At 39.4% G+C, this 16,272-nt stretch overlaps 1 protein-coding gene across 13 annotated transcripts in view; it reads right to left on the bottom strand.

Moving 5' to 3' along the window:
• The window catches only part of sox6 (SRY-box transcription factor 6), a 724,678-nt gene that overhangs the window by 375,620 nt on the left and 332,786 nt on the right, over nucleotides 1-16,272 (bottom strand). For all 13 annotated transcript variants that reach the window (XM_041197601.1, XM_041197599.1, XM_041197600.1 and 10 more), the window contains one exon: nucleotides 13,597-13,807. In XM_041197601.1, the coding sequence (XP_041053535.1) occupies nucleotides 13,597-13,807 (211 nt within the window). The remainder of the gene's footprint in view (nucleotides 1-13,596; nucleotides 13,808-16,272) is intronic.

Below are 16,272 nucleotides of genomic sequence, written 5' to 3'. Positions count from 1 at the left end.
GCATTTTCATTAGTCGGAAAAGTTAACAGGAGTCCACCTAGATGTTAGATTTTTAATACGTTATGAAATATATATAGGATGGATATTAGTTATTTAAATTTATGTTGAAAATAATGAAACTGATGTGAGCAAAACAATACCAAAGGAAGCCCTTCTTTTCTGCAGTAGTATGCTGAATCAACCATAAGCTGTTGTGTCACTATCTCAATTTTTTGCTTCAAATGCAGTAAGTGTACAGAAAGCTATGCTGTATCATAATAACACACCACTAGTATTTGGTTTTAAACTTTTGTGGAAAGTCTTCTTCCTTCACTTTTCTCTCCTTCCTTGAAAGGACTGACTCATTCTGGAACAGTTTCTTGGATGCTGGCAGCTCCATGGTACATTCTCAAATGGACATTCTTTATGCATGATGGTGTTTCCATGGTGAATGTTGATGGACTACTTGACTAAGAATATCAACGCTCCAATGCCAAACCCAATCCTGTCTTCACCACATGTCACATGTGCATTTTCCAACAATGCAGAACAATACGTGGGAACTTTGACTGACTTCTTTTTCGCACCCTAGCTCAGGGGCAGTGGGCTAATTAGAGCACTACTGCCAAGCCCCAAGTGAGTTCATTCAAGTCAGCACAGATCAAAGGTTAAAACTTAGGCCTTCCCAGTCCATCTTAGTCCACATTGGACAGTTTCTTAGTCAGTCATCCTGTCCAGCTCAAATGATGTGATTTTTCTGGTTGTAATCTTTTTATGACTCTGGGTGAAGTGTGAGCAGGACATGGATTGCCTTCCTCTTCAAGATAAAGAGGGGAGGACCTTTGATGTCCAAGCCTTTCTTATACTTTGAAAATAGCATCACTTATAATTAAAAAGAAAAAAAACTATAAGCCTAATGAGCGGTCCATGGTTGTCAAGTATGGAATATGATTCTATACCATGTGAACCAGAGCACTACTTGTTGGTTACAATGGTCGTGTTCGCGAGTGCAGTAGCAGTCATATTATACAGCTGGCAGCCATCTGTTCTATTTATACCATGCGCCTTTTTTTCTTGTGGGTTGAGAGACTCATCTGTGATATATGAATTTTCGACCACAGTTCCATGAGTTAGAACCATGATTTAATAAAGATGCATATTTAAAAGGTTTCCTCTTAAAGGGACAGGTGGCATCCAAAAGGGAAACTATTTAATGTGGCTCTTTAAAGTTCAGAATCACATGGAGAATTGTATAAATCAGAAGGAAAGGTTGAGGTTAGAGGCCACTTCTTTTCAGGCAACCTCTGCTTTGGAGTAAACCTGGATTTAACTCAAGAACACTTGTATAAAAAGCTCCAAGGATCATCAAGAGAATCTTGGTAGCATGTATTTTACAAATTGCTTCACAAGCATGAACTACCAATTCCAAAAGATTTATTTTCAAATGTGTAGTATTTTTAAGAACCTAGCCTCATCTTTGAAAATCAAGCTTCAAGTGATTCATTAACAATGATCAGATTGTCCAACTACAAAGAGGAAGTTCTCAAATAAAGGCCAAAAATGCCCGAGAAGAATTTTGAAGCTATGCTAGTAGTCAAAACAGTTATAGATTTAACAACTGAACCGTATGACTGAACATAAACATGGACAAGCTTGAGGATAGTGCGTTGAATATGCAGGGCTTGGCTATAATCACATTATGTTTACCTTTTCCATCTACAACCTGCTGTGTGTCAGCAACTTCTCTCGTGTTCCTATTGGGTTGTAGCTTAAAATCTGAAGATCTTAATTCTAAACTTTATTTGTTTCATTTTTTTTAAATCATGCTTTACTTTCTGATAATTATAAATTGCACATGATCAAGTATTAACATCAAGATGCTGTCAAGTATAAAGGAAATCAGATCATTTTTGCTATACTACTTAACATTTTACCAATATTAACATGACTACAATAAAATGTTATAGTGGTTGTGCCAGAGCATCAAACAGCCATAAAATCCAATATCTCCTTCAGAATCTCCATATATATCTTTAATTCACTTCTACAGTTAAGCTTCCAGCTACTGTATGTGGGCTGATTGAATCATATTCTCTTCAAGTTTTGAACTTTGATCATATCTGCATTCAGATTGAATCTGGCACAGTTTGTGGAGCTTTCAGTTATGGGTACCAAGTAAAACAAAATTTGACTATGAGCGACCAATACTTGAAAACCTATATCAATGGTTTCCCATCACATTGTCATCCATGTGCCAAGTCATGGCATTGCTCCCCAAATAATGTCACTCATAACTAACTGGCCTTATTTCCACAGGAAATAGTGTAATGGATTCATTAGAACAAAAATCTATTTTAATGACAGAGTTAATACTGGCAAACAAGTCTAAAATCTGTCCTTGGATGATATTTGTAGCCCTCATTGGGATAAGTTGAAATAGATAACTGATTCAACATTGCCCATAGGAGTTAGTGTTATTTGACTGAGTAATCGGCAATTAAAAATACTAGCACACTGAAATCTATTAACAAAACAGACAAAGATGAGGATGCCTGCAATAGAGAGGGAAAAGGACTGGAGTCTAGCGTAAAATCTCCATCAACTAGCATGGGCTACAGAACAAAAATCACCTAGGACATCCTCCAGCTTGGTCGGAAATCTACTGAACAATAGAGAGTAACAATAATTAGAATGTTAAAACCTATTATCCCCTTTATACTTGATTGATCATCAGTAGATCCAACAATTATGCAAAAGCATCCACTTCTCTGGCATTTCTCTACAATCAGAACAGTTGTCTTTTTTTAGTTTATCCAAAATGTAAATGCTGCAAATTAAGCCTAGTTAAAATGCAAGCAGTTTGTAAAAATAACAACATATGGATTTAAAGACAGCATCTGAACTGCCTACAACATCAGCCAGAGAATTCAGAGTCATCAGTTCCTAAGCCAACGCGACTGGCAATTCCTGCAGGCTTGATCAAGCTGTTAAACTGCATATGGTGAGGCATGGGGACAGTTGAACTACAGTAACTCAGGGCAGTGCCTGAATCGATGTTACTAAGTGCTTTCTTTTCCCCCCTCCAGTATTATCATAACCTTTGTAGGAGTTACTGCAGAACCAATTTGAATGCAGATTATTTCAGCTGGAAAATGCCATTCCCTCATTTCCATCATCACCACTATGCTGGAGCAAAAAATGTTAGCTTACACAATGAAATGGGCTCACCATAAGCAATGGGACATCTTACGAAGCTATATACAATCTCGCCAATATTGAAAGTAGTTTTGCTGGGTGCTACTCTGCCTCGAATATTGTAAATATCTATCCTTAGGCTCCACCCTCTCTACTTACACAAGTACACTTCTTTAAGTACACAACATATACTTGGAAACTCCCAAACTGTTCAGAACACTGCAAATTGTGGCAGTGTAAAATTGGATACTCAATCCTTCAACTGTGCTAAACTGGCTAATCTCAGCCAAACCAGATTATCTGTGGAGGTACTATAATTGGCCAGGCTAAATGAGGAACACAGATTGAAATGAGCTAATTAAACGAAAAATGAATTTTACATGCTTTTTTTAAATGGATTTTACATTCATTCAGGACATGGTGCTATTTGGGTGAGTAAATGAAAACATCAGGCACACTGATCTTTAATGATATTACAGACAAAAATGTGAATGACTACACTTGGAGAGTCTAGAGTTTCTTTGACTTTAGTTATGATGGCCTATCTCTTGTGTTAAATCCCTGAATTTCAGTCACTCACTCTCTACAGTAATTTTCTCAAATTTCTCAAGGGTTATTTCTCCTCAGAACTTTATTCTCTTGTTCCTCCTAAGCTCCTACACTTCCTCTCTACATCTTGAATGCGCTGAGGTATAGACTAATCAATTGCAATGTTTCCTCCCTAAACTCACTCTTCCCTAGATCTCAAAACTACAGAACGCCTGACTTTATTTCCTTTTAGAATTAATCTCAGCTTCCTATCCCTAACCATAACTTCTTGGCTTTTAGCTTCATGTCCCCTAACATTTGGTACCTTGATAGTACCCTGAACTATGCTTCATAATTTTATTTGTGTTTTCCGATTTTAAAAAATGCAAGTTGGAGCAACTATCATATGGTGCAACATTGCTTTTATTCTCAAGTCAGTATCATCTGACAATCATATTCCCTGGAACAATGAGCATGCTGCAGCCCATTAGGTGATACTTCACACATTTACAAATTGGTTTTGTTTTTTCTGGTATGAATTATCACCTTTGGGAACTGTGCAAGAAAAGACAGTCACAACATGCAGAGAATAAATATGGTCCTAAATGAGGACTGAGAACATATATTTTTTTTTCTGTAAAATATTGTAACTTTAAAATGTAAAAGTTAGTTTTTTTTGTAATTGGGATAAGCTCCAGCTAGATCTCTTCTCATAAATAATAGATAAGTATTGTACAGTAAATACTGCTCAAAATACTTACTTACAGGATCCTCCTCCCACTTTTGCTATAGCACTTTATTGCTAAGGTGACAATTCAAACTAATGGAGTGCTCTGGAGCCATTTTCATTCATTACTGTGGTCACAAGCACTTAAGGCTCTTTCAGACTCACTAAAGGTCCCAGTTACCAAAACAGCAGAGAATGGGAGCTGCATTGCCCACTTACACAGACTGAATTCAGCTGATCCAGCTCTCCATCAGGGCAACTAAATAAGTGCATCAAGATATATCTTCCAAGATTTTCTTTTCTTTAGAATGAAATTGGATACAAAATGTTCTTAAAGTAGTGCACGGTCAAATTACCAGCCACAATGACAAGGACAGACCCAGTAGTGTTTGCATCACTGTACCAAGTGCTGTCAGAAAAAAAACAGCAAGGTGCAAGTAGGTGGAGAGGCACATTACAGCATCAAGATGTTGAGCTTGCTGAAGGAGCTATAGCACTGTACTCCTCTTACTGTATTTTTCAGTGAGGGAGAGAGAGACAAATAAACACTTATTAAAATATCTAATTGCCAAGGTTCCTCCATTGGATGTGATATAAGTCACTACTTGATGTTTGACTGAGTGAACCATAGAGAGCAGGAGGTTTCAGATTCAATTCTTAGCTAATGATGAATTTATTGAATCTCAGCCAGGGTAGCAATACAAGTGTTAGAATTAGCTCGGGGCTCTTGGTCTGGGGAAGAGAAAATCAACCGGAGTCCCCACTTCAGGCTGAACACTAGCATGGTTTAGGGGAGGGAATAAACAGTGACATATTGCCTAAGTCAGTACTGTTAAAATCACCATACTTCTGGAACCACCACCACCACCACCACCACCACCACCCCCCAACATCCATACTTCTGGAGACCCCCTAGTCTCCTAGGGACTCATGCTTTGCTGTTTCTTGTACCTCATTCAGAGTTATAACTCTTCTGACTCTGGCTACTTCCACACCTCCCTCTCTCCCTTCACCCTGTCATTGATGGTTGTGTCTCCAACTGCCTACACTCCACACAATGAGATTCACTCTCTATACCCCTCCACCTCCCTGTCCCCCTTTAAGACTCTCCTTAGAGCCAAAGTTTTGGCCAAGCTTTTGGTCACTTCTCCTTATTTAGCTCAATGTCCTTTTAATTTTCCTAATGCCATTGTGGAGCATCTTGGGACTTTTTTTAAAAGGTGATATATAAGTTGATGTATACTAATGATTTTGTGCAGCTGGCTACTGAAATAGTGACAGAAACATGCCTTTAATGATACTATGCACATTTTCTAGCTATAAAATATTTTTACTCATGTCAAAATCCTCTTAACTAAAGCAACTAATTAATCATGTTGCATGGGATCAATATATATACCATTCTGCAGTCAAATAAATGTACAATTGTGACAACAACAAAGTCTTACTCCAAAATGACACTGTATGTCTCAGGGGAATAATTTAAGATGAGCCATTTTACATAAAATCACTATAGTTAGTCAGCCACTTTTTCAAGTTCCTGTTATAGTTTGGAGAAGATTCTAATTAGACTGCTTCTTCTATGAAGGAGCAACAGTTATCTGCTTTTGACAGTCATGAAAACACAGCCACAATAGCATATGCACTGGAAGTGCGAGTGAAGACAGTGACAATGGTAATTACTACACAATCCAAAATGAATGGGGCAGAATATCAGTTCAAATCTGCAGGTTCCTACACAGTAAGTTTTTGATCTTGTCAGTGCCATCAGACAAGAGGACCAAGCATCGGGAAACTGAGAAGCAAATCACGCCAGCCTACTTTGCTCAAAATGGCATTAGCAGAGACTTCGAAACATATTTTTTGGTCTGCTCTCTAAGTTGGAGAATTATGTGTGGCATGGGGGAGCCTAAGCATTGTGAAACGGAGTGAACAAACTTCAAGAACTGGAGCAGCTAATAAAAAGAATCAGGACTTTATAACAAAGTGAGCATTAAGGGGAAGTGGCATTCGATGGGGTGGCACTAAACGTGAAATGTCCACTTATGTTAACCCATATCATTCTGAATCTCTTGAGTCTGTTGAATGCTGCTACTGCCTTGATCAGGTATTCCTTGGGGTACTGAGGTAGAAACATAGAAAATAGGAGCAGGAGTAGGCCACTCAGCCCTTTGAACCTGCTCCGCCATTCATTATGATCATGGCTGATCATCCAACTCAATAGCCTGTTCCCGCTTTCTCCCCATATCCTTTGATCCCTTTCGCCCCAATAGCTATATCTAACTCCTTCTTGAAAATACAATGTTTTGGCCTCAACTACTTTCTGTGGTAGCAAATTCCACAGGCCCATCACTCTCTGGGTGAAGAAATTTCTCCTTATCTCAGTCCTAAATGGTCTAACCTGTATCCTCAGACTGTGACCCTTGGTTCTGGACTCCCCCACCATCGGGAACATCCTTCCTGCATCTACCCTGTCTATAGGTTTCTATGAGATCCTCCCTCATTCTTCTGAACTCCAGCGAATATAATCCTAACCGACTGAATCTCTCCTCATTTGTCAGTCCCGCCATCCCAGGAATGAGTCCGGTAAACCTTCGCTGCACTCCCTCTACAGCAAGAACATCCTTCCTCAGATAAGGAGACCAAAACTGCGCATAATATTCCAGGTGTGGTCTCACCAAGGCCCTGTATAATTGCAGCAAGACATCCCTGCTCTTGTACTCGAATCCTTTCGCTGTGACGGGCAACATACCATTTGCCTTCTTTACCACCTGCTGCACCTGCATACTTACCTTCAACGACTGGTGTACGAGGATACCCAGGTCTCGTTGCACATTCCCCTCTCTCAATTTATAGCCATTCAGATAATAATCTGCCTTCCTGTTTTTGCTACCAAAGTGGATAACCTCATATTTATCCATATTATATTGCATCTACCCACTCATTCAGCTTGTCCATATCACCCTGAAGCATCTCTGCATCCTACTCACAGCTCACCCTCCCACCCAGCTTTGTGTCATCTGCAAATTTGGAGACATTACACTTAGCTCCCCTATCTAAATCATTAATATATATTGTGAATAGCTGGGGTCCCAGCACCAATCCCTGCGAAACCCCACTAGTCACTGCCTGCCATTCAAAAAAAGACCTGTTTATTCCTACTCTTTGTTTCCTGTCTGCCAACCAGTTTTCTATCCATCTCAATATACTACCCCCAATCCCATGTGCTTTAATTTTACACACTAATCTCTTATGTGGGACTTTGTCGAAAGCCTTCTGAAAGTCCAAATAAACCACATCCACTGGCTCTTCCTCATCAACTCTGCTAGTTACATTCTCGAAAAATTCCAGTAGATTTGTCAAGCAAGATTTCCTTTTCGTAAATCCATGCCGACTCTGTCCAATTCTGCCACTGTTTTCCAAGTGCTCAGCTATTAAATCTTTTATAATGGACTCTAGAATTTTCCCCACTACCAACGTCAGGCTGACTGGTCTATAATTCTGTTTTCTGTCTACCTCCCTTTTTAAATAGTGGGGTTACATTAGCTACTCTCCAATCTGTAGGAATTGTTCCAGAGTCTATAGAATCTCAGAAGATGACCGCCGATGCATCCACTATTTCTAGTACTTCCTTAAGTACTTTGGGATGTAGATTATCAGGCCCTGGGGATTTATCGGCCTTCAATCCCAAAAATTTCTCCAATACGAATTCTGATTTTCAGTTCCTCCCTCTCATTAAACCCTGTGTTCCCCAACATTTCTGGTATGTTATTTGTGTCCTCCTTTGTGAAGACAGAACCAAAGTATGTATTTGGTTGATCAGCTATTTCTTTATTCCCCATTATAAATTCCCCTGTTTCAGACTGTAAGGGACCTACATTTGTCTTCATCAATTCACCAATATTTTTCTCTTCACATACCTATGGAAACTTTTACAGTCAGTTTTTAAGTTCCCCGCAACTTACTCTCGTACTCTATTTTCCCCTTTTTAATCAATCCCTTGGTCCTCCTTTGCTGAAGTCTAAAGTGCTTCCAATCCTCAGTCTGTTGTTTTTTTCTGGCCAATTTGTATGCCTCTTCCTTGGTGTACATCCTCTCATGAGCTTTCGCATGGCACACTGGCACACGAGACACAGATGCAGATAGTTTAGTACAGGCAACTTAAGAATGGATTGCTGTAGTGTAAAGTATACTTTTTCTTTCTCCTTTAATTCCCGTATTCCTGTGCAACTTAACATACTTGGATAGATTTTCATCTTCGTTACCGAGCTATAATTGGGCAGGGCAAATAGCATATCTTTTATATAGTCTACCTGCCTTTCATTCCAGACTAGCGGCCAAACGATGAGTGTGAAAATCTATCCCACGGTGAATGGAATTTTGACACCTGACTTGGTGTGGAAAAGACTGCTCACAGGATCCCATTTTTTTTTTATTTAAGATTTTTTGCCAATGTGTCTGTACAATGCATGAACTGTCCTCTATGGTAGAGTTTGTCCTCTTTCAGCTGAGAATTGAAGATAGTCTTAGGCTATGAACATCGTCAAGTCACAGCAGTTGAGCCTTGATCAGCAAGCAGCCATGAGTCAGGATCTAAGTGTTGCAATCTAGCTGTGTCAGTTTGCTCAGAGTGAAGATGGAAGTGATCAAAGTCTTTAATGGAGTGTCTCTAAAAAAGCTATATAAAAGAGGTGCCATTGCTTTAAACACTTTAAACTTGAATTTCAGCTCATGCTCATCCCATATATTTTTCTCCTTCAGATAACCATTGTAGAACAGATCTTCCTTCCCTGATGAAACATTTCTTCATCCAGATGTGCATCTGGTGATGATATTCTGCCCAGGGAGGTAATTTGCTGGACTGAGCCCAGCTGTGTTTCCTCAATGAACAATGTTGGTTGTGCATTAGATTCTGACTGGAATATAGCCTCAATCTTCTTCAAACTGATGGACATACAATTCCTGGCTGCAAGCGCAAAATGGTTCATTTTGGACTGAAAGTCTAAAAAATTTACAACACAGAAGGAGGCCACTTAATTAGTTACATTTGTGCTGACTCTCTGAAAGGCCTATGCAGTTAGTTCTATTCCCTTACCTTTCTGTAAAATTCCAATTTTTTGAATATTTATCCATTTCACATTTAAAAGTTATTATGGATTCTGCTCTCATCACAGCATTTGGTAGGGCATTTCACAATTCTTCTGACCTCTCCATTTGTTCTTTTGGCAATAGAGTTAAAAGTACAACCTCGTGATTTTGAATTTCTCTATCAAATCCACTCTTAACCTTCTCCTTTCAGTGAAAAGAGTTGGTTTCTCTGATCCTGCCACATAATTCAAGGCTCCCATCCCTGTTATAATATTGGTGAACATTCTGTCTCCTCTCCATGGCCTTGAAATCCCATCTAAAGTAGGGTGTCACAATATTTTAATTGGAGCCTCATCAATGGTTTGCATAGGTTTAGTAGTTCTCCTTTGATTATTTTTTTAATTCTATGGTCCTATTATAAACACAAGGATTCCATATTTGTTTCTTATAATTTTATCAACTTGCTCTCCCCAGTCAGACTCCCATCTTCCACCCTCCATAAACGTGAACTCATCCAAACCTCAAATGTCCATATATCAAGTTGCAGTAAGTGTTGTTCACCGATTACCCCTGTTCTTGCTGACCTACAATAGTCTCTGATCTGGTAACACCTTAAAATTCTCACCCCTTCTTGGCCTCGTCCTTCCGTATTTCTGTAATGTCCTCCAGCCCCCAACCCTTCAGAGGCCTCTACACGCCTCCATTTCTGGCTACTTGAGTATCTCCAATTTTAATCATTTCACCGTTGGTGGCTGTGACTTCAACTGCTTGCACACTAAGTTCTGAAATGTCCTGCCTAAGCCTCATCCCCACACTGCCTATCTCTCCTCCTTTAAGACACTCCTTAAAACTTTTGATCACTTGTTCTACTATCCCCTTATGTGGCTTGGCATCAAATTTTGTTTGATAGCACTCCCGTGAAGTACCTTAGGTTCATTTACATGTTAAAGGTGTTATATAAATGCAAACATTGATGTTGTCCTCTCACTTTAAAAGGCTTATGGGCAGAATTTTGTCCTTGTTGGGGGTGCTTAGCGGGGGTGGTCGAGAAGCCAACCGCCGCCCACAATCGGCACCGCACCGTCAGTTAAGGCCCACCCAACATGGAACACGAGCGGCAGCACTGCCTGTGCAGGCAGGGAAAGGAGAGCGAGCAGGCCCAGCGCGAACTTCGCGCATACGTGCAAAAGAGTGCTTCAATCTCCGAGGCATGGAGCTGCCTCAGGGAGATGAAGCACTGTTTAAAAAAAAATGAACAAAATTAAAATGTCATAAAACATGTCCCTTCATCTGATTCTGTCACATGAGTGGGGGATTGTTTTTAATTCAAGTGTAAAATTTTTATTTTATTTCTATTTGCTTTAGGAAACCTCATCCTGACTGTGGGTGAAGTTTCCTAAAAAACGTAAAGGTCGCTTGGCCTTTTCGGCTGCCCGCCAACCGTTAGTTTGAACGGGCAGTGAAAAATTCAGCACAATTGTTAACTTAATGTAATGGCCTCAATAGACCTTTTAATTGTCAGTGGGTGTGCTGCCGGCTCCGGCGCACACCCGCCAACTGAACTGTCGTGACTGCGCGTTGATGTCGGCATGCTCAGCCAACATCAACGTGCTTTATTTCACGCTCGGGCGTGTCAGGCACACCCACACGCCAAGTGAAAAATCCTGCCCTATGTCTATTAAATCAAAATCTGTTTAACTCTCTACATTTAAAATAAAATTTTTATGATTTAGTCTTTATATCTTCTCTTTAGTCTTCCTCCTAAAATGGATTGCTTCATATTTCTCAGCAATAAATTTCATACAATATCCTTCACCTCAATCTACTCGCCTGCCTATGTCATCCTGAAGATGCTTTCAGTCTCTTCACAGATGACCATGCCCACTACTTTTGTATTGTTTACTAATTTTGATACAATGTCCCCTTTATAAAAGTATAGATAATTTATACATGTTGAGGGGACAAACAACCGATATATGAGCCACAACAAATGTTTTGCAAATAAATGTTCTGAAAAATGGGCTCTTTGATTTTGGCCTTTGCTTTATCTGTTTTAATTGAACAGTCAGTTTTCAAACTGCTCCAACTGGATATACACTTCCTCCCAGGGGTTTGGGCATGACTTCCTTCAGCATGGGCAGAAAAGATGAGGAGCAAAACATATCCTTCTTTGACTCCACTGATGATGATAATCATTCATCTCATTACACAGCTACTAAATCATATTGATAAGCTTATTAGCCAAACTTGACTTGGAGCCTTTTCAGTCCCAATCTTCTAATGGTACCAAAGGCTGGTATCAGGTAGATGAAGACCACAAATCTGCTCGTTCTTTTCTTTTCACATTTCTGCTGAAATTAGTTTACAATGAAAACCATGCCTAGTAGTTTTCTTGGAATAAAATTTGCACTGGACTCCAAGAAGAGCATTGTCTGAGGTTGTTATGCTGGCAAGAACATTCCAACAGTAGGCAGGAACAAGGTATCACACTGGTCTTCACATTCACAATAGTCTCTCTTAGATTTGTAGCAACAAATTTATCCTTCAGTTCTGCAGGAATCACTTCATTATGTTGCTTTGTAATGACTGAGCTAGCCACCTTGTATATTTCAGTTGGAAAGCCATTGAGCCTCATCTCCTGCCACAGTTGATATTATGATTATGTTACTGTTGATTGATGACCTTGTGTACTTTGTTGAAAGTGATGGGTGATATTAGATAGTTATGTTGGCTGAAATTCTAACTTATAGACATAACATTGATTGATTTACTGGAATTTGGAGCTGAAAGTTTATCCATATGCCAGGCCAAATAGTTATCTATCAGGTCTAAGTGTCCAACATGAAGTAAATCTGGACAGCTTCAACCCAATACCTAGGGCAGAATTTTACAGACCCGTCAACACGGGGCAGTGGCATAAAATGCAGGAAGCCGTTCAAAAGTTCACTGACTTCAGCGAGACCATAAAATCCCGCCAGCGTAAAATTCTGCCCCTAGTATTACAAGTCCACACTATCTGGTCAATGAGTCAGTCTTAAAACTTTATGGTGCATTGTGTCACACCTGTGATGTAGAAAATTCTAGTCTGATGTTAGGGCTGAGGTGAATTGTTGGGCTATGTAGAGGAATATTTATTCTGCACTTGATCTGGGGGTACTTGCAGTTGACATTTGGCAAAATGGCAAGGCCTCCTGCATTCACTTCACTCAACTTAAAATTCATTCAAAACTTTGATAAAACATTTTAAAATGTATCTCATTTGCTGCACAGCACACACATTGTTTCTTCACCAGACTAAATGGACACAGTTCTTTTAATCACATGACACTCTCCTAAGAAGCATGCACCATATTCTTAAAGTGAAATATTCTCAGCCATTGTGCAGGATTTTTACATAGGCATTCAATAGAACAATAAAAAGGCTATTTTAATTTCCAAGGAGGCTAGATTTATCATCTGACAAGAGGTTGGTCATGTGGAGGTTTAAAAGGCCAACAATTAAGTAAATATATACATCACAGCTTTTCCTGCCTTCAACAATGACTCACCATTTTAAACTGTCTCTTTCACACAGCCTATCTTATAACCAACATCCAAAAGTACATTTACAACAAGGGACCAATTTATCTCTGTGCTGGGGGAGGGTTTCTCATAGTCCTTGTTGTTTCTCTTTGAGTGTGAATAAGTGTAATGATTGAAGCCCCCTTATCAAAGACAGATTGAGGAGTGAATGACGTGGTGTAACATCTCTCTTCCTGCCACAAACACAAACCACAGATAAGATGGATCTTATTATCCTGATACCACCTCTTAAAATAAAGAAAATGTATACTTTATAACTGGGTACTAGAAGAGAAGGACATTGAAGTGTTTTTGCTTTAGATGGTTAATTTTATTGCACAATATTAAAGAAAGATACTAGCTAAACTCTCTATCAACCTAAAAATGCTGCTGTCATGGTGACCATCAGACAACTATTTTAACCACTGCCAATTTTACAAATTTGTTTTGGTCGCCTACTCAACAGATTTTTGTTTATCATGTGTGGAACTCAAGAGGAAAACGTAGCCCATGCATACCGTCTTGTTCAGTCTTTGTCATTTCTTCAAGCTTCTTCTGTTTCAGTGTATCCACCACGTCAGCTAAGCTTCCTTTGCGGCGCTCAGGTGTTCCAAAGACTGCACCAGTCATCATGTCGCTGCGTTCGCGGGCCCCTTCATCTGGTTTATGTGGTGAGGTAGTTGCATTGCGGAAGGAGTATAGGGAACAGACTTTGTTGTTGTCAGGATCCTGTTGAAGAGAAAAAGGATGTAGTGACACAGTTACATTTAGCATTGAATCAGAATAGCCAAAGGATCTTCTTTTACAATGTTTTATTTCCCTCGAAACCATATTTTCTTCTTTCCCTTCCCTTGCCACTATCCTCAGCTGAGAGGACCAAATGGTTCAGTGAATGTATACTTCCAAGGACATCAACAGTGCTATTCTTTAATTTCTTGTATGGTTTTCAAAGGGGTTCTGACAGGAAAGTCTTCCTTCCATCCCATTGACAAGACTAACAAAAACTCTTGGAAACACATTAGTCCAGACATCAGTTCAGACTGGAAATCAATGCAAGTTTTTATTCTGAAGCCTAACCCTTATGATAGTCAAGCAATGTTGTGTCTGGTTTGACTGATTTAGCAACAAAACTAGTGCTGTTAAATCACAAGTGCTGAATAGACACCAGAGAAATATCAAATTGGACAGGCTGTCAATTATTATGATAGAAATAATGATCAGTATAACATTGACAATATGCAGTAGATTTCACCAATTTATCTAATAAAACCTATCAATTATCGCATTTACAAATTGCGCTGAAGGTATCTAGGGGCAGATCATCATCACTGGAATATTGTCTTCTATGTTCAATCCTTGAACACAACATTGCATTCCTGAAATGTTGCCATGAGAATCTGAAGGATGTTTAGCTTCATAGTCCTACCTAATAATGGGCTGGAATGCTGCAGTCAATCTGTCCTTCTGCCTCGTTACACGTGTAATAAGTTAAAAAATCTTCCAACTTAACATGGTGAATAGATCAATAACTCAGATAGATTTAGTGTTAGTTCAAAACAGTGAGCCATCTTATCATATGAATGGTGCTTAGGTGGAGGTTTTCATCCCCAAATTGCTCCAGTCATAATCACTCTGCAATCAAGGTTGACTATGCTGACAGCAAGATCCATTTATAATGATATCGTACACAAATGTGAGTAACATTCTCAGGGGTATGCTTCACTAAGTCTCTTGTGGAGCTTGAAACAAAATTAGTGCGATTCTCATTACTTCAATGCCACAAAAGTATTGTGAAATTGTATTGGGACAGGGGATGTAAGAAGCAATGTTGGCAAGCAACAGGAATGGGATTTTTGTAAGAAGTTATAAGAATATGTTCTTTTTAGATTAATCATGAAGGATGAATTTCTACAGTCCTGATATTTCCTCTGAAATTAACAACATTTTCTGCACGGCCCTCCTCCCATGCCCCTCAAAGTGAGAACCGAAACATACACATAGGCTTCTGCTGGTATACCCACATAAAGATTGAAGGAATGGTGTTCTTTGACACTAAAACCAAGCCAAATGTTGCATCTTTCATGTGAGGTTAGGAGAAGTAACACAAGAAGTAGCAAGTATCACTAAGTTCCACTGTATGAAGGGTGTTTAAGCATGGTAGTGAGCAATTTGAAGTATTACAAAACAGACCGTGCTAATCCTCAAAATAGAATCCCTAACTATTTGATTTTGAATATTCTTTTTGGTTAGTTTGTTGAGGTCTATTGAGATAGCAACTATGTAGAACTTTACTGTGCCCTGCAGGCATGCTCCCTGACTAGACCTGGCGACGATGTCAGTAGAGTGCATCTGTTCTCACTGTGTGTTTGCCTGCTGACATATGTAGAGCAGCCAGTTAACATAAGATTGTGCATTATCGCCAGGAGCTGGTTGAATAAACTGAGCCAGTAAGAGACAGGAGGGAGGAAACTGAGTCATTTGCATTGAAATTGTAGCACTCTCATCTCCAAGTCAGTAGGTTGTGGGTTCAGGTTCCACATCAGAAACTTCAGCAAAAAAATCTAGGCTAGCACTTCAGTACAATACTGTCAGAGGAGCCATCTCTCAGGTTGCACATTAAATTGAGGTTCCATCTACCCTCTCAGGTGAACATAAAAGCTCCCATGGCACTTTTTAAAAAGTAGGAAAATAGTTTTCCCTGATGCCCTGGCCAATATTCTTTTCCTCGACCAACATCACCAACCAAAAGATTTTCTGGTTATTATCACATTCCTGTTTTATGGGAACTTGCTATGTGCAAATTGGCTGTTGTGTCTCTACATAATAACAGCAGTTACACTTCATTGACTATAAAGCACTTCGAACATAAGAAATAGGAATAGGGGTAAGCCACACAGTCTTCAAACCTACTCCACCATTCAATGAGTTCATGGCTGATTTTCCAAGTCAGCTCCAGCTTCCCATATCCCGTATCCTAAAAGTTATCAATCTCTGTCTTGAATATAATCAACAGCTTGCATCTAGGGTACAGGATTCCATGAGGAGATTTCTCCTCATCTCAATCTTAAACAGCTGGCCTCTTATTCTGAGACAATGATCCACAATTCTAGACCCCCCCAGCCAGTAAAAACATCTTCTCAGCATCTACCCTGTCAAGCACATTATGAATGTTATATGTTTCAATTACATCACAT

Source organism: Carcharodon carcharias, chromosome 10 (genome assembly GCF_017639515.1).
Source record: "Carcharodon carcharias isolate sCarCar2 chromosome 10, sCarCar2.pri, whole genome shotgun sequence".
Classification (NCBI taxonomy): Eukaryota; Metazoa; Chordata; class Chondrichthyes; order Lamniformes; family Lamnidae; genus Carcharodon; species Carcharodon carcharias.
The sequence above is the reverse complement of the archived record's forward strand: the minus strand, read 5'-3'. Positions and strand labels throughout refer to the sequence as shown.